A 22,651-nucleotide genomic window follows, 5' to 3' on the forward strand; every position below is an offset into this window, starting at 1 on the left:
GCAGGAACAGTCCCCTAAGTTTGCTCATAGTCTGTACAGAGAGATCCCATAAAACTATAGCAGCATAGGTATTCCCTGTACTAAGCACAATTCAGCAGGAACAGCCCCTAAGTTTGCTCATAGTCTGTACAGAGCGATCCCATAAAACTATAGCAGCATAGGTATTCCCTGTACTAAGCACAATTCAGCAGGAACAGTCCCCTAAGTTTGCTCATAGTCTGTACAGAGCGATCCCATAAAACTATAGCAGCATAGGTATTCCCTGTACTAAGCACAATTCAGCAGGAACAGTCCCCTAAGTTTGCTCATAGTCTGTACAGAGAGATCCCATAAAACTATGGCAGCATAGGTATTCCCTGTACTAAGCACAATTCAGCAGGAACAGTCCCCTAAGTTTGCTCATAGTCTGTACAGAGAGATCCCATAAAACTATGGCAGCATAGGTATTCCCTGTACTAAGCACAATTCAGCAGGAACAGTCCCCTAAGTTTGCTCATAGTCTGTACAGAGAGATCCCATAAAACTATGGCAGCATAGGTATTCCTCTGTACTAAGCACAATTCAGCAGGAACAGTCCCTAAGTTTGCTCATAGTCTGTACAGAGAGATCCCATAAAACTATGGCAGCATAGGGATTCCCTGTACTAAGCACAATTCAGCAGGAACAGTCCCCTAAGTTTGCTCATAGTCTGTACAGAGAGATCCCATAAAACTATAGCAGCATAGGGATTCCTCTATACAAGGGGACAGAGGCCCTTTCAAAGACCAGTAACATAATTTTTTTTTTTAATTGGTTTCTACTTAATGAAAAACAAAAACGACAAGGCTGTTTTAACTTTCAATTCACAAAGTCTTTATTAAGAAATGACTTACCGATTCTCTGTTTGCGCTCCTCTTCAGAAACGTTGGCAGGGCGACGATCCATCGTGCGGCCCTCACTTTCTCCTCCCTGGCTATCTCCTATAGAATCATCAAGTAGTATCTCCTATAGAATCATCAAGTAGTATCTCCTATAGAATCATCAAGTAGTATCTCCTATAGAATCATCAAGTAGTATCTCCTATAGAATCATCAAGTAGTATCTCCTATAGAATCATCAAGTAGTATCTCCTATAGAATCATCAAGTAGTATCTCCTATTGAATCAACAAGTAGTATCTCCTATAGAAGGCAGGGAGGAGAAATCGAGCGCACGATGGATCTGTCGCCCTGTCGTCGTTTCTGAAGAGTAGCGCAAGCAGAGAATCGGTAAGTCATTTCTTAATAAAGACTTTGTGAATTGAAAGTTAAAACTGCCTTGGTGGTTTTTTTTCTTTAAGTAGAAACAAATTTTTTAAAAAAAAAAAAAAAATGAATGGTCCTTTAAGTAGTGATTTCTCGGCCATTGTTCAGTACATGTGCCAGATTTCTCATACTTCCCCTTTACCTACAGCCGTTTCTCATCGCCCCGAGGATCCTTTTTCGGCTTCCCATGACCTTTGGGAACCACTAGAGACCGTGGGATAAAATAAGCCTGTGTTTCCCCTTTACATGTTCAAATGCCCCGGGCGAGGGCTCCTGCACTTTGCTGGTTTGTGCCGCTGCTGAAACGGCCTCCTGTGCGCCAGATGCACCCGATGAATTGTGTTTAGCCACTTATATGAATTGTGTTTAGCCACTTATATGAATTGTGTTTAGCCACATATATGAATTGTGTTTAGCCACTTATATGAGCAGGGGAGCCACTGCCTTACCTCCTAGTAACCCCTTCCTTTTCCTCTGTGCTGATTGGCTGCTTCCTGAGTTATTGTTCAGCATCAGCTATGCATGCAACTGTCTGCCCTACTTGAAATGCATCAAGTCTAAGCTCTTGTGCAGAATGTTGCTCTTAACAGGGGGTGCGGGGAATTGAATCTTATGTATATTCCCTTCTAAACAAAGGGCTAGTAGAATTTTGGATAAATGTTTCCAATGGTGCACCTGGGTGAGCAACTTTGTACCAGACTCCAGCACTGAAGCCTTCATTCCTATTATATTGCTCCCCCTGCTGGCACATTTAGCTGCAAGCACCGTACAGCTGAAAACACGTGATTTAGCTGCAAGCACCCTACAGCTGAAAACACTTGATTTAGGTGCAAGCACCCTACAGCTGAAAACACATAATTTAGGTGCAAGCACCCTACAGCTAAAACACATGATTAAGGTGCAAGCACACTACAGCTGAAAACACATGATTTAGCTGCAAGCACCCTACAGCTGAAACACATGATTTAGGTGCAAGCACCCTACAGCTGAAAACACATGATTTAGGTGCAAGCACCCTACAGCTGAAAACATGATTTAGGTGCAAGCACCCTACAGCTGAAAACATGATTTAGGTGCAAGCACCCTACAGCTGAAACACATGATTTAGGTGCAAGCACCGTACAGCTGAAAACACGTGATTTAGGTGCAAGCGCCCTACAGCTGAAAACACATAATTTAGGTGCAAGCACCCTACAGCTGAAAACACATGATTTAGCTGCAAGCACCGTACAGCTGAAAACACATGATTTAGGTGCAAGCACCCTACAGCTGAAACACATGATTTAGCTGCAAGCACCCTACAGCTGAAACACATGATTTAGCTGCAAGCACCCTACAGCTGAAAACACATGATTTAGGTGCAAGCACCCTACAGCTGAAAACACATGATTTAGCTGCAAGCACCCTACAGCTGAAAACACATGATTTAGGTGCAAGCACCCTACAGCTAAAACACATGATTTAGGTGCAAGCACCCTACAGCTAAAACACTGATTTAGGTGCAAGCACTCTACAGCTAAAACACATGATTTAGGTGCAAGCACCCTACAGCTGAAACACATGATTTAGGTGCAAGCACCCTACAGCTGAAACACATGATTTAGGTGCAAGCACCCTACAGCTGAAAACACGTGATTTAGGTGCAAGCACCCTACAGCTAAAACACATGATTTAGGTGCAAGCACCCTACAGCTAAAACACATGATTTAGGTGCAAGCACCCTACAGCTGAAAACACATGATTTAGGTGCAAGCACCCTACAGCTGAAAACACATGATTTAGGTGCAAGCACCCTACAGCTAAAACACTGATTTAGGTGCAAGCACCCTACAGCTGAAAACACATGATTTAGCTGCAAGCACCCTACAGCTGAAAACACATGATTTAGGTGCAAAAGCACCCTACAGCTGAAAACACATGATTTAGGTGCAAGCACCCTACAGCTAAAACACATGATTTAGGTGCAAGCACCCTACAGCTAAAACACATGATTTAGGTGCAAGCACCCTACAGCTAAAACACTGATTTAGGTGCAAGCACCCTACAGCTAAAACACTGATTTAGGTGCAAGCACCCTACAGCTAAAACACATGATTTAGGTGCAAGCACCCTACAGCTAAAACACTGATTTAGGTGCAAGCACCCTACAGCTAAAACACATGGTTTAGGTGCAAGCACCCTACAGCTAAAACACATGATTTAGGTGCAAGCACCCTACAGTTGAAAATACATGAGTGTCAGGTCCTTCTTGAAGTCAATTGTAATTTCATGGGAAAGGTTACATACAGTCTTGTAGCAGAGTGGGTTGGTAATTTTTTCGACATTTAGGCAAGTGAGTCAGCCTGTAAGGGCTTTTGGGGGTTTACAACTTTAATTCTCTCCTTTATTCTGTGCCCCTTGCACTTTATTTAGAATTAACCCATCGCTTCCCCTTTTCTCTTGCAGACTGAACAACAGCTGGACTGTGCCTTGGATCTGATGAGGCGTCTCCCTCCCCAACAAATTGAGAAGAACCTCAGCGACCTCATTGACTTGGTAAGGAAAACCTTATACTTGTGTCTCAGCTCAGTATTCCTTGCGGCTGATAGTTCTGCTACTGAAGTCGTCAGTCACACATTGCAGTCAGTTTGTTGCACCAGGAATCAGAATAACAACCAGCCGGCCCTGTGATGAGACTCACAGCAGGTGTGAGCAGTTTGCAGCAGGAAACAATGTTTGATTAATAACAGCAAAGAAGCATAATAAGCGAATACAGTGTAATAATCAGACGTGTAATGTTTGTGGCCCCCGCATACTGGTGTCCAAGCCTCATGCTGAGATCCCAGTTGGAGGAGGAAGGGCCGGGGCAGTCCAATTAGAGGAGATGGAGGGGTCAGCGTTCCAGATCTCCCTCATTAGCAGTGGAGCGCACACCCTTAGCCTCGGCCGCTGTTCTGTTCCTGAGACCAACAAGCTTATAATTAGGACACATTAGCACCCCCGTCACTCACTTGATTTGCCATCCGCACTGTCTAAATATATAAATAATACTGAGGCAACTGTGGGGCCCCATCAGTGATCTGTACCCTCGCCTTTTTACAGTTACGTTTTTATAGTAGCGTCATCCAAGACTTCAAGCACCAGATGCAGAGATGTTCTCTTTGCTGAAGAACGACTTCCAATGTGCTAATTAGTGGCTTAATTAGATGTTGGGAAATTAATTACTTCATTCTGCATTTTTTGGGTGCTCACACTCCCCCCCCCCCCTTCCTATATTCTGTCAGGTTATGGGATTCCCTACCAAGAGAGGGGGAATGGGTGATTCATTGGTGGGGAAGAAAGGAGATCTCACCATCAGCATAGGAAGGGGTTCTTTACTGTAAGGACAGTCAGGTTATGGGATTCCCTACCAAGAGAGGGGGAATGAGATCAGATGAGTATCCTGCGTGTATATTATATACAGATTGGAGTAGTGGTGCCGCTCTGTTCTCAGGATGATGAAGGTTCGGGGGGTGCTGATGTTGGCCAGTGGGTGGGCTGATGTGATGCCAGATCAGGTGTACAGTACAGCAAGGCTCCTCTCCCCCCCCCTATCAGCCGTGCCCCCGTCAGTCCCCCCATATGTTGGAGTCCAGCCGGCCACCCCTGCAGGTATCCAGTTTCTGGGCAGACAAAGGCTGATATTCTTGTATGTGGGGGTTGTGAGTGGGGAACTTTAATTAAGTCTGTTCAGATACAGAGCCCAGTGAAGTACATGGGGGGGGGGGTACTGGGGTTCCAGGAACAACAAGGACGTCCCTGTTCCGAAATCTCTATCAGAATCTCATTAACTTCTTTCAATTTGTCCTTTCTTTGTGTTCTGCCTCCTCACATGTCTCCCCAGACCTCTTGGCTTTCAGCTCCCCCCCCCTGCAGCTTCCGCCTCAATGTGCCCCCCATTCACTAACCATCACCCACCTCTATTCACCCCCACACTCTCTCTGCCTTGTTGCTCCCGGGCCTTTCACACCCTGTCCCTGTATTACAAGTAGTATCACCTGTATGGATTGTACCTACTCTGGTTGCCCTCAACCAATATGGCTGCTGCCCAGTAGAGGTTAAAGTTCACTGCAGTTAAAGGGCAACAGTTCAAATATATATCATAACCTCAGACTGGGCATAAATCTGGATTTACTCCTCTAGGCCCAGAATTATTTGCCATTCCAAGAATTGGTCTGTGAGTGAGAGGCTTGAGCTAAGCCAGACCTACAGGCGGTACTAATTAGGCACCCACACATGGGAGAGCTGGGACTCTGCATTCCTCTTTTATTGGCGCCTGGGGGGAAAGTGGGCAGAGCTGTTGTGCCTTTCAAGTGCCGGCTTTCTGGGTTTGGGAGGCACTGGCAGCACATAAAACCCAAGTTTAGCTCATTCCCCATTTTCACATATTTCTGTCTTAAAGGGGGGGTTCACCTTTAAATTAACTGTTAGTGTGATGTAGAGAGAGATATTCTGAGACAATTTGCAATTGGTTTTCATTTTTTATTTATTTGTGGACTTTTTATTCAGCAGCTCTTCAGTTCTGCTTTTCTGACCAACCTAGTCGATCCACTGCCTTAAGTATAAAGCTGCATGGGGTGTTTAGCCCCCCGCTGGCCGTAAAGCAAAGTAGTGAGGTGTAAATCTATTTCCTATGTTCCTCCCATAGGTGCCCAGTCTGTGCGAAGATCTCCTGTCTTCTGTCGATCAGCCCCTGAAGATCGCCCGGGACAAAGTCGTGGGAAAGGACTACTTGCTGTGCGACTACAACAGAGATGGAGATTCCTACAGGTAAGTGAGACATTTCCAGTTTTACATTGCTCATACCAGGCTTATGGTTCAGCGCTGTCTCTGAAAGTCCGTGACCATAACTGACCTAAGGCCATTTACACTGTGATTCTAAAAGAAAGCCAAAAGCCTGGTACTAGCAGTCTAAAACTGTGTGTGTGTGAGTATATATGTATATATATATATAGCTACTGAATAGGGACAACTCCAATAATGGTTAATGGGAGCTGGTTGTTCTAGAGTTGGTTCAGCAGGAGTCTGTGTAGTGTGCATGAGTCCTACAGCATTTTAAAAGGGGAACTCCACCCAAACACAGCTTTTCTGCATAACACAATAAGCAACTTTGCATTATCCATTCTTTTCCACTAGGTTTATAGTTGTGTAAATGTCATTGCTATTGTCTTTCGCCATCAGTCTGTCTCTCTCTTTCTGTTGTTGAATGGATATTGGGAAGTTGTATCAGGAGTCAGAGGCAGCAGTGCAGAGAAGAGAAAGGGACAGACACAATGACAGTTACACAGAACTATAAACCCAGTGAGAATGAGGAATGAATGGATATTGGGAAGTTGTATCAGGAGTCAGAGGCAGCAGTGCAGAGAAGAGAAAGGGACAGACACAATGACAGTTACACAGAACTATAAACCCAGTGAGAATGAGGAATGAATGGATATTGGGAAGTTGTATCAGGAGTCAGAGGCAGCAGTGCAGAGAAGAGAAAGGGACAGACACAATGACAGTTACAGAGAACTATAAACCCAGTGAGAATGAGGAATGAATGGATATTGGGAAGTTGTATCAGGAGTCAGAGGCAGCAGTGCAGAGAAAGGGACAGACACAATGACAGTTACACAGAACTATAAACCCAGTGAGAATGAGGAATGAATGGATATTGGGAAGTTGTATCAGGAGTCAGAGGCAGCAGTGCAGAGAAAGGGACAGACACAATGACAGTTACACAGAACTATAAACCCAGTGAGAATGAGGAATGAATGGAAATTGGGAAGTTGTATCAGGAGTTAGAGGCAGCAGTGCAGAGAAGAGAAAGGGACAGACACAATGACAGTTACACAGAACTATAAACCCAGTGAGAATGAGGAATGAATGGATATTGGGAAGTTGTATCAGGAGTCAGAGGCAGCAGTGCAGAGAAGAGAAAGGGACAGACACAATGACAGTTACACAGAACTATAAACCCAGTGAGAATGAGGAATGAATGGATATTGGGAAGTTGTATCAGGAGTCAGAGGCAGCAGTGCAGAGAAGAGAAAGGGACAGACACAATGACAGTTACACAGAACTATAAACCCAGTGAGAATGCGGAATGAATGGATATTGGGAAGTTGTATCAGGAGTCAGAGGCAGCAGTGCAGAGAAAGGGACAGACACAATGACAGTTACACAGAACTATAAACCCAGTGAGAATGAGGAATGAATGGATATTGGGAAGTTGTATCAGGAGTCAGAAGCAGCAGTGCAGAGAAGAGAAAGGGACAGACACAATGACAGTTACACAGAACTATAAACCCAGTGAGAATGAGGAATGAATGGATATTGGGAAGTTGTATCAGGAGTCAGAGGCAGCAGTGCAGAGAAAGGGACAGACACAATGACAGTTACACAGAACTATAAACCCAGTGAGAATGAGGAATGAATGGATATTAGGAAGTTGTATCAGGAGTCAGAAGCAGCAGTGCAGAGAAAGGGACAGACATAATGACAGTTACACAGAACTATAAACCCAGTGAGAATGAGGAATGAATGGATATTAGGAAGTTGTATCAGGAGTCAGAGGCAGCAGTGCAGAGAAAGGGACAGACGCAATGACAGTTACAGAGAACTATAAACCCAGTGAGAATGAGGAATGAATGGATATTGGGAAGTTGTATCAGGAGTCAGAAGCAGCAGTGCAGAGAAGAGAAAGGGACAGACACAATGACAGTTACACAGAACTATAAACCCAGTGAGAATGAGGAATGAATGGATATTGGGAAGTTGTATCAGGAGTCAGGGGCAACAGTGCAGAGAAGAGAAATGAATGGATATTGGGAGTTGGACTGACATTTGATGTGTTTGGGTGGAGTTCCCCTTTAGGTTCCAGGCAAACCTGGATTCTAAATCCCCCCATGTTGCAGTTTTACGCTGCCGTTGGCTTGGGGGCTGTGAGAGCGGCAGGGGATGATTAGATCATGTTCGTTGTTCTAAGAAGATTCCCCGCACAACTCCCTGCAGCTGCACACACAATACTGGGGATCAGACAAGGCTGTGGGTTGGGTCTCTATGACTGTATTGTGCCTGGGGATCCTCTGCTTGTGATGTCACCTCAATGTTCTCTTCTTGTTGCTCCTCCTCTTCCTCAGGTCTCCGTGGAGTAATAAATACGACCCCCCCTTGGAAGATGGAGCCATGCCGTCCGCTCGCCTGCGCAAACTGGAGGTGGAGGCCAATAATGCCTTCGACCAATACCGAGACCTGTAGGTTGCCCTTCTGTCTTTATCTGATGGGGGGTCTGAGATGCAGCTGTGGGGTCTGTGCTTTGTACATAGAAGGGAGCAGAGCTGCTTGTGGGGGGGGGGGGGCTGATTGAATCCAGATTTCTTTGTTTTGGACTTTGCCACCAGGGCAACATATAAAGATGGAGTTGGACGCGGCACAGACACGGTGATGTCACAATGGAGTCAGTGCCGAGCGCAGCTTTAGCTTTGTACTTTATCCCCCAAACACTTGGACAAACAGCCCTGTGTCTGCCAGAGAGGAATCAGAGGCCTGTGTTAGTGCTCACGGGGTGGGGGGGGGGGGGAGCTGACATACTGCAAATGCCAGTTTCCAGCAGCAGGGAGTTGTAGTTCAGCAACTACAGGAGAGGCACTGTGCAGAGATGAGAGCTATAGAGAGAAGTCTAATTAATGGGGATGCACCGAATCCAGTATTTGGTTCGGGATGTGGCCTATTTCAGCAGTATTCGGCCGAATCCTTCTTCCCGGGTGAACAAATCTGAATTTGCATATGCAAATTAGGGGCAGGGAGGGAAATCACATCACTTTTTGTCACAAAACAAGGAAGTAAAAAATGTTTTTCCCTTCCCACCCCTAATTTGCATATGCAAATTAGGATTCGGATTTAGTTTGGTATTTGGCCGAATCTTTTGGGAAGGATTTGGGGGTTTTGGCTGAATTCAAAATAGTGGATTCAGTGCATCCCTCGTAATTAATCAGACAGTCTAACTGGGAGCTAATGCCCTTGTATGATAGCGGGAGACGTGGGGTAACTCGGGGTGCACCTTTTACAGGCAATGGGGGGAAAATAATTGTGCTGCTTCTCGCTAACAGGTGGGCTGCACTCTATACGAGGGATATGGGAGTTGTAGCCATTATGTAACCCACAGCAACCAATCAAATTTGAGAGTTTCTCATTCATACTTTAATAGACTGATTAACGCTGCTGATTGGTTGCTATGAGTTACCGGGCAGATTATGCCCATGTATAAATGTTACCTACAGTGCAGGAGGGAGAACAGACAGTGCAGAGGGAGGGGATACTGTATCCTGAGCTGAGGCTGCAGTTTGATTGGCTCACAATCTGCCACAGGAGTGGAATTTACATTGGCACCCGGCACTGCCCCCCGTGTGTCCCACATATTTCACTGCTGGAGCCAATCATAGCGCTGACATTCAGTGGCCCCACAGGATGAGCAGTGAGTGGGTTTGGGGGTGTCCCCCCCAGTGTTCCCTTTCTGTTGTTTGTGTGCATTGAATCAGTTACAGCACCCACTGCCCCCCCTGTTTTCACCCAGATGAGGTGGAGTCTGCTGTTAAAGTGTCATTTCCTATAAGGGGCAGTTAGTCACCCGGCAATTTACAGCCCGGCACGAGGGGGGGGGGCACTTCTCTCTATATCGGCTACGCTGCTCCCCCCAGACTTCTCACACAGCCTTATACTGGGCCAGACATGAAGGGGTGCAGAGTCAGGGGGGGCAGAGCTGGGGGCATGTGTTTGTTGTTAGAGCTGCAGGGGGGGGCTTCTTTCCGGGGGATTTTGTTGGTCACAGACATCAGTTTAGCACATTCCTCAAATACCCATAAAAGCCCCCATGTAAGAACTCATCAGCCTCAACCACATCAAACAGCTGCCCCCTCCGCCTCTCAGCCCCCCCACCGCCTGCATTTCAGGCCCCCCCCTGCCTCCTGGTTCTTAATGCCCCCCTGCCTACTGCACTTCAGGCCCCCTCAGCCCATGGCCTCCTGCCTCTCATCCTCCTGCCACTTAGCCCCTCCCCCCTGCCTCCTGCACTTAAGGCCTCCTGCCCCTCAGTCCCCTCCCCCCTGGTTCTTGGTGCCCTCCTGCCGCTCAGCCCCCCACCTCCTGCATTTCATCTGCCCCTCAGCCCCCTGCCTCCTGGTTCTTAGTGCCCCTCAGCCTCCTGCATCTAAGGCCCATTCAGCCCATGGCCTCTTATCCTCCTACCTCACCCCCCCCCTGCACTTCAGGCCTCCTGCCTCTCACCCCACCCCCCGTCTGCCAGCCTTTCTGCCCCTCAGCCTCCTGCTTCTCAGGCTCCTCCCAATCCCTTTAATGTTCCTCCTATACATCCAGCTCTGCTGTTGGGCTCCTCCCCCTGCTCCATCCAGTGGTCCTATAATCTGCGCTGTATTCTCACAACTCCCCCTGCTGGTAGCTGCAAGTAATGTCCCTATTGGCTGCTCTGGGGGGAGGGACATACACGTTCCAGTCTCACTACTCCCCCTGCTGGTAGCTGCAAGTAATGGGGGGCAATTGTTGCCAGTGGAGGGCAATAAACAGCCCCCCAATGCTGGTAACTGTGTGTCACATCTTAACTGTATTGCTGGGCTTCAGGTTCCAGTGCAGAGAATAAACATTTGTGTGTGTTTGTTCCTTTAATTGCCGATCTAATTGCCCCTCCCCGCAGGTACTATGAAGGGGGCGTGTCCTCGGTGTACCTGTGGGATCTGGATCACGGCTTTGCAGGAGTCATTCTGATCAAGAAGGCGGGGGATGGGTCGAAGAAGATCAAGGGCTGCTGGGACTCAATCCATGTGGTGGAGGTTCAGGTAAATCCTTAGGCACAAGAGTTGGGGGTGAGGAGTCTATTCCAGGTGTTCACCAACGTCACCCCCAGCGTTTGGCTGCACATTAGTGACACTTGTGAGTGTTCTGCCCCAGGACTGGAAACGGCCCGTGCGTGTCTGATCCTTATTTAGGGGCCGCTCTGCTAATAAGGAAAAGCAATAGCCTGGGGGGCAGCATAGTTTCTCTCTAAATTCCAGAACATTTTGTTGTTTTGTTTTTACCTTCGGCTGCGGCTGATTCACTGTCCCCCATACGTCTGCTGTTAACCCTCGCTCTGCCCTTAAAGGAACAGTTACACCAAAAAATGAAAGTATTCTACAGGAATGACAATCTAATGTACTGTTTCCCTGCATGGGTACAACTGTGTGTTTGCTTCAGAAACACTACTATAGTTTATATAAACAAGCTGCTGTGAAGCCATGGGGGCAGCCATTCAAACACAGGATACACAGTAGATAACTGAATGGCTGCCCCCATGGCTACACAGCAGCTTGTTTATATAAACTATAGTAGTACTTATCTGTTATCTACTGTGTATCCTGTGCTTGAATGGCTGCCCCATTGCTACACAGCAGCTTGTTTATATAAACTATAGTAGTACTTATCGGTTATCTACTGTGTATCCTGTGCTTGAATGGCTGCCCCCATGGCTACACAGCAGCTTGTTTATATAAACTATAGTAGTACTTATCTGTTATCTACTGTGTATCCTGTGCTTGAATGGCTGCCCCATAGCTACACAGCAGCTTGTTTATATAAACTATAGTAGTACTTATATGTTCTCTACTGTGTATCCTGTGCTTGAATGGCTGCCCCCATGGCTACACAGCAGCTTGTTTATATAAACTATAGTAGTACTTATCTGTTCTCTACTGTGTATCCTGTGCTTGAATGGCTGACCCCACGGCTACACAGCAGCTTGTTTATACAAACTATAGTAGTACTTATCTGTTATCTACTGTGTATCCTGTGCTTGAATGGCTGCCCCCATGGCTACACAGCAGCTTGTTTATATAAACTATAGTAGTGTTTCTGTAGCAAACACACCACAGTTTTACAAGTGCAGGGCAACACTGCATTATATTTTCATTACTTTGAAACAATTTCATTTTTCGTGGTTACTGTTCCTTTAACACTCGCTCTGCCATTAACCCTTTCTCTGCCCTTCCAGGAGAAATCTAGTGGCCGCACGGCCCATTACAAACTGACCTCCACCGTCATGCTGTGGCTACAGACCAACAAGACCGGATCCGGAACCATGAACTTAGGTGGAAGTCTGACCCGACAGGTAACCTAGCAGCCTTCCCTGTTTACTTTAAAGGGGTAGTGCGCCTTTAACTTCTAGCATATTCTAGAACGGCCTATTCTTGGCAGCTTTTCAATTGGTCTTTATTCTACTTCAATTTAGTAATCCGTAAACTCTGCTCAGTGAAAGGGACTTTAGTGTATAGTATATATACCTGCCCTATGTCTTTCTTTGCTTTCCATTAATAATGTCCCTTTGTCTTGTTCCAGATGGAGAAGGATGAGACTGTGAGTGACTCCTCCCCCCACATAGCCAACATCGGGCGACTGGTGGAGGTCAGTCCTGTGCTCCCACGGCTTCCTGTATATTTAATAATAATAATAATAATAATAATCTATAAGGAACAATAGGAGATGTGTATGTAAAGTGTCACTTCTCCAGTTAAAAAGCATCACCGACTGCCACCTGCAACTGTCAGTCACTTGAGTGCAAAAAGCCTGAGACCTTCATTGTGGGCACTTTGCAGCCCCCGAGTGGCAGTTGCAGTTGGCAGTCGTTGTGCTTTTCATGTGACCCTGGGGCTGAAGAATAACGGGGCGTTGGGAATGGAACCCGCTGATCTGACACTTTATTTCTTCGCAGGACATGGAGAACAAAATCCGCAGCACTCTCAATGAAATCTACTTCAGCAAAACCAAGGACATAGTCAACGGGCTGAGGTAACGTGGGCCTGACATGCCCCTCCCCCTGTCTCCAGCCAATCAGGTTTCTGCTCTGCACTTGGCCAAGATCTTCCCTCCTGTGTCAGGATAATGTGGGGCCCCCCAGCTGGTGTTTTGTCTGTCGTTCCCCCATTCTTTTCCTTGTTCCCTCACTTCTGACCCTGTCTCTGTAGATCAATAGACGCAATTCCCGACAACATTAAGTTTAGGCAACTGCAAAGGGAACTGTCTCAGGTACTGACCCAACGCCAGATCTACCTGCAGCCCGAGAACTAGCCCAGGTATCACTGTCAGTGGCCACTGTCTGATGCAGGTGCCGCATGCTGTGTCTGTGAGTCCTGCCTCACGCTCAGTCCTGTTGCAGCTGCATGCATTTCTGCAGCACTGGCTGGGTTCTTTGTCGCATGCGAGTGCCTATAGATTCCAGCTTTAAAGGGGAAATTCACCCAAAGCAATAAGGGCATAATGTAGAACATAATCTTTCAACTGTCAGCGGTGTCAGTCAGTCAGTGCCGGCACATCCCTGGGCTATCTGACTGTTTCCCCAGCTCATTGGTTGGGGCATTTGGTGCCACATCAATGGACTTAATGGCTCCAGGGCTGAACAATTGGATCACATTTATGGCAACCAGGAAGTACATCTATAGCATGCTCAACACAAAAAGGCTTTTTACACTGATTAGCGTTAAATTCAAACGATTCCTGTGCTGGTTCCTTGGATGCTCCGCCTCTGGCATCCCTTATAGATTCACTTTGTAACGAAGTTTGGAAACACTCACAAACGCAGATTAACTGCAATTAGGCTTTTATTCCATTTCAAGTGAGAAAGGGCCAGGTGCCCGAAACAAGTTGTGTGGCAATGGAATAAAAGCCTAATTGCAGTTAATCTGCGTTTGTGAGTGTTTCCAAACTTCCTTACAAAGTGAATCTATAGCATTCTGGAAGTAGATCTATAGCAACCAGGAAGTACATCTATGACATGCAGGAAGTACGTCTATGGGAAGCAGGAAGTACATCTATGACATTCAGGAAGTAAGTCTATGGCAAGCAGGAAGTGCATCTATGACATGCAGGAAGTACGTCTATGGCAAGCAGGAAGTGCATCTATGGGAAGCAGGAAGTGCATCTAAAGCACGGCGTATCTTGACAGCGCTATATAAATAAATGATGATGACATGCAGGAATTGCATCTATGGGAAGCAGGAAGTACATTCTTGGTGCCAACAGTGACTGCCATCCAGTCGTATGGCTCATTGCTCAGGAGGGTTAGAGGAGGTTCACACTCAAAGGTTGGTCATGAGTCAGAACTTGACCCTTTTCCTCCTACTCATTCTCGCCTTGGAACCTGGGCACGCCCAATATTTGCTGAACATTCCCCATCAAGTCAGTGGGGGTGCGTAGAGGTCGTGTGGCTTGTGTTTGAGGGAGGGAGGGGCCCGTGTGTGGGAATGTTCTGCCCAACCAACACTTACTAACAACAGTAACATAAAGAGGGTGTGAGGTCTGTGTCTGTATTTGGGGACATGTGGGGATGTGGAGTGATTAACCCGAGTTTAGCCGAATTTCCTGCTGTTGACCAGTCTAACTCCTCCCTACGTACAGAAAGTTCCACACTGGGGCAAATACAAGTCTATCAAGTAGTTGCTTCATATGCCCCAGTTTTTAAGGATTTTTGTTTTTTAAAACACTTCTCTACCAACTGCCCCCCCCCATATCTGCTGGGGAACCAAAGTGAACCAATCAGAAGTCACCCTCAGAGACCCTCCCATGAGCTGTAATTGGTGGATACGAGATGCAGTGGAATAAGAGGAAAGTGAGACCACGGGTGTGAGTCTGTAGAGGGAAACCCATGGATGTCAGGTTTTGTTTGACTACAACTCTCTGCAGCAGCAGATAAGTCACTTCATGTAGCAGTGTGTGTAGATATAAATGATAGAAGTCTGTGTTATAACTAACAAACAGGCTGAGGTGAGTGGATAGAGCAGCGGCTGAGACACTTCATGTCTAATGATTCTCTTCATCTCCCCGTGACACATTCCCCCAACTGTCAACAACAGTTACACTCAGGCCACCGAGCAGTGAAACCATTTGTATTAAAGGCAAAGTAATCCTTCACTAAATGTATCAGGAGTCGCATCTCCAAACTCTATAGACACATTAGGAGACGATTGTTTGCCTTTGGGCCAAATGGATCAGCCCAATTTGGTCCTGGTGATTATTCAGTCTTTGTGTCCGGCTCACCCCAATTCTCACCCTAGCTCCTTCCAGCAGAGCAAAGACTCCCCATTAATAACCCTATACTTTATACTGTGGCTATGGTTGCCACGTGGCCAGTATTTTACCGGACTGGCTGGTAAAAATGATGGTTAATCCCAACATTATTAATAGGGAAAAAAGATAAATAAATAGGAAGGCCGGTATTTTTTTCCGGAAAAGGTGGGAACCCTAACTGTGGCCCTTCCCAACCGCCCTAACCCCAATATACATAATGGGAACCGTTTCAGAGACCCAATCATTTCAATAAATTCTCCCCCCCCCTAAAAAAATAGGTTAAAGGGATTGTTCACCTTTAAATTAACTGTTAGTATGATGTAGAGATATATTATTATATGTAGGGATATTCTGAGACAATTTGTAATTGGTTTTCATTTTTTATTATTTGTGGTTTTTGAGTTATTTAGCTTTTTATTCAGCAGCTCTCCAGTTTGTAATTTTAGCCATCTGGTTACTAGGGCCCAAATTCCCCTAGCAACCATGCATTGATTTGAATAAGAGACTGGAATATGAATGAGAGGGATGAATAGAAAGATAAATAATAAAAAGTAACAATAACAATACATTTGTAGCCTTACAGAGCATTTGTTTTTAGATGGGGTCAGTGACCCCCATGTGAAAACTGTAAAGAGTTGAAAGAAGAAGGCAAATGATTCAAAAACTATTAAAAAATAAATAATGAAGACCAATTGAAAAGTTTGCTGTTCTATAACATACTAAACTTTAACTTAAAGGTGAAGCACCCCTTTAAAGGAACAGTTCAGTGTAAAAATAAAACTAGGTAAATAGGAAGCAGGAAGTAGTGTTCTGGCTATTATGTTACACATCCACTCACTCCAGCCTTTGTACATTACATTTTTGCCTAACTAACTATTTTAGATACATGTTTTATTCTGCACAGCCTATTTACCCAGTTTTTATTTTTACACTGAACTGTTCCTTTAAGGCCTATAGCATGTTGCCCCTATGTCCACCAGCAGTAGCGCAGGCCTGAGGAGTCACATGACATGCTTTCTCTTTAACACTTCCTGTCACATGATGCGCAAGAATAAACCAATACCATTTGTCCCCCCGCAGGTCCGTCCAGTCATTTGCAGACAAATCAAAACAGGAAGCTCTGAAGAACGACCTCGTGGAAGCTCTGAAGCGAAAGCAGCAAAGTTAAATGTTCTGTGCCCCCCCCCCCGCACCCCCTTCTCATTTCTTACATGGTCTCTCCCACTTCATCCTCCGTTTTTATTTTGTTCCAGTCGTTTTGCATCTCGAACATCGGACGTCGCCATCACCGCGGTTTTGCTTCTATTAAATAAAACTCTATGAATCTTTTACTGCCTGGGGTTCCTTTATCTCCCCTCCCCCATTGTGTTCTAGGCTCCTCCCAATCCTCGCTATCCAGCCCCCTTTTTACTCTGTACTGTACATACTGATTAACCCCTTCAGCAACAGCGCGACTGTCACACCCTCTGGAGACACGACGGACATCGGATTTCTATAGAAAACGGGAAATTCTTCCATTTACTCCATCGACTCCCGTAACCTCCTCACCTTTCCCTGGTGACTCTGGGAATGCTTAGAGTATGTTTTTTTTTTCTGTTTTGTTATATATATATTTTTTTGTAAAGCTTGAAGTCTTCTCTATGAGCCTTCCTGTACTAACAATAAAATAATTCTAAATACCTGTAACCCCCGTGTTTTACTCCCTCCTTATATGGACCAATCACATCACAGTCTGTACAGAGAGATCCCATAAAACTATGGCAGCATAGGTATTCCCTGTACTAAGCACAATTCAGCAGGGACAGCCCTAAGTTTGCTCATAGTCTGTACAGAGAGATCCCATAAAACTATGGCAGCATAGGTATTCCCTGTACTAAGCACAATTCAGCAGGAACAGCCCCTAAGTTTGCTCATAGTCTGTACAGAGAGATCCCATAAAACTATGGCAGCATAGGTATTCCCTGTACTAAGCACAATTCAGCAGGAACAGTCCCTAAGTTTGCTCATAGTCTGTACAGAGAGATCCCATAAAACTATGGCAGCATAGGTATTCCCTGTACTAAGCACAATTCAGCAGGAACAGTCCCCTAAGTTTGCTCATAGTCTGTACAGAGAGATCCCATAAAACTATGGCAGCATAGGTATTCCCTGTACTAAGCACAATTCAGCAGGAACAGTCCCTAAATTTGCTCATAGTCTGTACAGAGAGATCCCATAAAACTATGGCAGCATAGGTATTCCCTGTACTAAGCACAATTCAGCAGGAACAGTCCCCTAAGTTTGCTCATAGTCTGTACAGAGAGATCCCATAAAACTATGGCAGCATAGGTATCCCCTGTACTAAGCACAATTCAGCAGGAACAGTCCCCTAAGTTTGCTCATAGTCTGTACAGAGAGATCCCATAAAACTATGGCAGCATAGGTATTGCCCTGTACTAAGCACAATTCAGCAGGAACAGTCCCTAAGTTTGCTCATAGTCTGTACAGAGAGATCCCATAAAACTATGGCAGCATAGGTATTCCCTGTACTAAGCACAATTCAGCAGGAACAGTCCCCTAAGTTTGCTCATAGTCTGTACAGAGAGATCCCATAAAACTATGGCAGCATAGGTATTCCCTGTACTAAGCACAATTCAGCAGGAACAGCCCCTAAGTTTGCTCATAGTCTGTACAGAGAGATCCCATAAAACTATGGCAGCATAGGTATTCCCTGTACTAAGCACAATTCAGCAGGAACAGTCCCTAAGTTTGCTCATAGTCTGTACAGAGAGATCCCATAAAACTATGGCAGCATAGGTATTCCCTGTACTAAGCACAATTCAGCAGGAACAGTCCCCTAAGTTTGCTCATAGTCTGTACAGAGAGATCCCATAAAACTATGGCAGCATAGGTATTCCCTGTACTAAGCACAATTCAGCAGGAACAGTCCCTAAATTTGCTCATAGTCTGTACAGAGAGATCCCATAAAACTATGGCAGCATAGGTATTCCCTGTACTAAGCACAATTCAGCAGGAACAGTCCCCTAAGTTTGCTCATAGTCTGTACAGAGAGATCCCATAAAAACTATGGCAGCATAGGTATCCCCTGTACTAAGCACAATTCAGCAGGAACAGTCCCCTAAGTTTGCTCATAGTCTGTACAGAGAGATCCCATAAAACTATGGCAGCATAGGTATTGCCCTGTACTAAGCACAATTCAGCAGGAACAGTCCCCTAAGTTTGCTCATAGTCTGTACAGAGAGATCCCATAAAACTATGGCAGCATAGGTATTCCCTGTACTAAGCACAATTCAGCAGGAACAGTCCCCTAAGTTTGCTCATAGTCTGTACAGAGAGATCCCATAAAACTATGGCAGCATAGGTATTCCCTGTACTAAGCACAATTCAGCAGGAACAGTCCCCTAAGTTTGCTCATAGTCTGTACAGAGAGATCCCATAAAACTATGGCAGCATAGGTATTCCCTGTACTAAGCACAATTCAGCAGGAGCAGCCCCTTAAATGTGCCCTCGGGTAGTATCACCCCAACTAATGCTAGACTTGTACCTAGAGCCATGGCTACATACCTAGTGCAAGGAGAGTTAAAACAACACAAACCCATGATTAGATTGGATAGAAAATACTTACGCAGGGGAGGATAAAGTTGCCCTTTATAAAGATCAGAGACAGAGCAAAGAGAATGAGCCCCACATCACAGAGCCTTGAATCTGCCAGTGGTTTCCAAGTGCCATACAACCCTGTGGAGCCAATGTATTCTACTCCGAGTAGATGTATTCCTGCTACATATTACTGAACTACATCATCCAACCAAGAACTGGCAGGAGGGCCTCCATCTGTTATCCAGTTGAATATCTGGGTCTTGCTGGCACCCTGAAAAATGTAGGTCTGTGCAGATAAATACTGTGTATGACGTGGTAAACTGATAGGGGAATCCTGGGGCTTTGCTTCCCAACATTTCCTCCTGAGTGGAGACGATTTCCTTCCATTAATATGATCTGTAGCCAGTTATATAGTGAATAAAGTACCCCCTCTTGTAAAATATAAGGATATAATAAGTTACCGAGGAGTTTCATGACCATATAAAAGTACGAGGCCGAATGCTGAGTTATACAGGTCATGGAACTCCGAGGTAACTTGTAATATCCTCATATTTTACAACTGGGGGAACTTTATTTATTATAATACACACATTTCAGTGAGTCATGTGACAGAAATGACATCAGAACTCACTGTTTATAACTGATGACATCAGAACTCACCGTTTATAAGGATATAATTTACAGGATATTCATGGCTTTTGTGTATTATATAGAGAGATTCCTTAGATAAACCTGACTGTCACTTGCAACTTCCAGCTGGTCATTCACTGCACAATTAACCTGTGTGAGTTATACTGACCCCTAGTGGTAGGGAAAGGGTACAACTAGTCGTCTCCATTCTCCAGAGTTGGGGTTCAGTCAGGGAAAAGGACAGAGATGTTCTGAATACATGGGGAATGGAAGCTGCAAATAATGGGGGACTAGGCCCTCATAGCAAATATATTTCTATATAATACACAAAAGCCATAAATATCCTGTAAATTATATCCCTATAAACGGTGAGTTCTGATGTCATTTCTGTCACATGACTCACTGAAACTTGTGTATTATAATAAATAAAGTACCCCCAGTTGTAAAATATAAGGATATTAGAAGTTACCTCGGAGTTCCATGACCTGTATAAAAACACTCGGCCTTCGGCCTCGTACTTTTATATAGTCATGAAACTCCTCGGTGACTTATAATATCCTTATATTTTACAAGAGGGGGTACTTTATTCACTATATAATACACAAAAGCCATGAATATCCTGTAAATTATATCCTTATAAACGGTGAGTTCTGATGTCATCAGTTATAAACGGTGAGTTCTGATGTCATTTCTGTCACATGACTCATTGAAATTTGTGTATTATAATAAATAAAGTACCCCCAGTTGTAAAATATAAGGATATTAGAAGTTACCTCGGAGTTCCATGACCTGTATAACTCGGCCTTCGGCCTCGTACTTTTATATGGTCATGAAACTCCTCGGTAACTTATAATATCCTTATATTTTACAAGAGGGGCTACTTTATTCACTATATATATAATGCCCACAATATAGCCCTGCTTCCCATACCTGTCTGGTTTAGGCACCGTGGTATTGAATCATATTATGTGATGTTCTGCAGCTTTCAGGCTTGGAATTTAAAAGGTTAATTGGTTGCTATGGGTTAAAGGGGAAGTAAAGTGTAAAATAGAATAAGGCTAGAAATGCTGTATTTTGTATACTAAACATAAACATGAACTTACTGCACCACAAGTCTTATCAAACAAATGATTTATGCTTTCAAAGTTGGCCACAGGGGGTCACCATCTTGTAACTTTGTTATACATCTTTGCAAGACCAAGACTGTGCACATGCTCAGTGTGGTCTGAGCTGCTTAGGGATCGTCATAAATTAGCAAAATAGCACAAGTCAAATAATATCTGCCAGAAGCCAATACACAAGACTGATTAATAATCAGAATATACAGACTGCACTGGGTCCTGTGTTGTCATGTAATCTAATGTGGATTTTATAGTTTTTGTATTGTTTAATAGAAACTTTCTCCAACTCTGCAGAACCAGTGGCTGCAGCAAAATAATCCTCCAAATAGAATCCCAGTTTATCTGTTTAAATCTGGCTCCATGATCTTTGTCCCTGCAGCTGGAGTTGGAAACAGTAAAGGGGATGTAAAGGCAAAAATAAAATCCAATACAAATCTCTACACAGTCGCCGACTGCTCTACAGGGAAACAAACAAAGCTGCTTGAGTTCTGCATGGCTGGGAAGTAAGGCGGGGGCTCCCCCTGCTGTTCATAAGTATGATTGTTTCCCTGCAGAGCAGTTAGGCACCGTCTGACAATTCCTATCCATAGCATTACATGAATTTCTGCCGTTACATGCCCTTTAATTGCCTTAGCAACCAGGGAGCCATTCTGAGCCCCTAATGAAAAAATGAATAACAGAGGGCCTAAAATAGAAATAAAAGCTAGGAATAACAATGCCAATATCTGTTTGTGGTTGCTAGGGTCCATCACCCCCAACAACCACAGAGCATTCTCAGTTGCAGGCTCCAGAGAGAATAGGAAGGCTAATAATGACAAAAATTGACACCAAATGATTGATGAAGACCAACCAAAAAGTTGCAAATAATATGTTGCGTATATTTATGTTAAGCTGAACTTTTCCTTTACTGTGTATTGGAAAGAAACAGAATGTTAGGGTTTATATTCCCTTTAAAAACTTTTTTTTAACAAAACCCCCCTTTCTGATTTTAGGGGGGGGCAGGACGGATTTCTGCAAAGTAGAACTGCAACTTTCTCTCTTTGCTGAAATCAGATGCAGTTACCAGCGACTCTCTGCTGCCCCCTTGTGCTGACTGTGTATAAGACAAAGAGGAATGACAAGCGCTTTTCCATTGTGTCCATTTGTAGAAGTGGAAACGTAATAGGAAATGACACAATTCAGTGTTCTCCCAAATAAATGTTTTATTCCCTTTAATAAACAGCAACTCATCGTCCCTCCTAAATACACGTGCAGTGACTACTTCTTAACAGGGAACATTAAAGGTCCATGTTTAAAGGAGAAGGAAAGCTACGGAGGCAGTTTATTGCCAATAGATTAGTCACAATAGTGCAAGTTATAACACTATATTTATTCTGCAGAATGCTTTACCATACCTGAGTAATCAGCTCTAGAAGCTCTCTGTTTGTTTAGGATAGCAGCTGCCATATTAGCTTGGCGTGACATCACTTCCTGCCTGAGTCTCTCCCTGCTCACTCATAGCTCTGGGCTCAGATTACAGCAGGGAGGGGAGAGAGGAGCAAACTGAGCATGCTCAAGCCCTAGCCCTGGAGGTTTAAGCTGAAAACAGGAAGTCTGATACAGAAGCCCATGAGTACACAATAGAAGGAAAGAAATGTGGTGTTTGACAGAGGACTCAGAGCAGCATTACTTTAAGGGGTTACTGGTGTATTTATATAGACCTTTCTGATAAAGCTTACTTACTTTTAACCTTCCCTTCTCCTTTAAAGGTGTTTCCTGGTTCCCCTTTCCTTTACAGATTGGTTATTGTTCTGCTGAGGAGTAGGACTACAATTCCCAGCATCCTCCTGCAGCCAAAGCTGTGCTACAATTGTACCAAGAAGATTGTAATCTCAGCGCCCCTAATGTAAACATTACGGTGTATAAAAGTGAC

The 22,651-nt window shown here is 44.7% G+C and overlaps 1 protein-coding gene across 2 annotated transcripts in view; it reads left to right on the forward strand.

The window, feature by feature from the left end:
- capzb.L (capping actin protein of muscle Z-line subunit beta L homeolog) overlaps nucleotides 1–17,077 on the forward strand; it is a 32,634-nt gene extending 15,557 nt beyond the window's left edge. The window contains exons 2-10 of one of the 2 annotated variants that reach the window (XM_018226549.2): nucleotides 3,728–3,817; nucleotides 5,949–6,070; nucleotides 8,425–8,538; nucleotides 10,992–11,133; nucleotides 12,324–12,440; nucleotides 12,668–12,733; nucleotides 13,041–13,117; nucleotides 13,294–13,401; nucleotides 16,472–16,663. In XM_018226549.2, coding sequence (XP_018082038.1) covers nucleotides 3,728–3,817; nucleotides 5,949–6,070; nucleotides 8,425–8,538; nucleotides 10,992–11,133; nucleotides 12,324–12,440; nucleotides 12,668–12,733; nucleotides 13,041–13,117; nucleotides 13,294–13,396 — 831 coding nt within the window. In that variant the 3' untranslated portion in view covers nucleotides 13,397–13,401; nucleotides 16,472–16,663. Of the gene's footprint in view, nucleotides 1–3,727; nucleotides 3,818–5,948; nucleotides 6,071–8,424; nucleotides 8,539–10,991; nucleotides 11,134–12,323; nucleotides 12,441–12,667; nucleotides 12,734–13,040; nucleotides 13,118–13,293; nucleotides 13,402–16,471 lie in introns of both variants that reach the window. The other variant, XM_041569847.1, reaches the window with a different exon arrangement.
- Nucleotides 17,078–22,651: the final 5,574 nt, after the last annotated feature.

This window comes from Xenopus laevis, chromosome 7L (genome assembly GCF_017654675.1).
Source record: "Xenopus laevis strain J_2021 chromosome 7L, Xenopus_laevis_v10.1, whole genome shotgun sequence".
Classification (NCBI taxonomy): Eukaryota; Metazoa; Chordata; class Amphibia; order Anura; family Pipidae; genus Xenopus; species Xenopus laevis.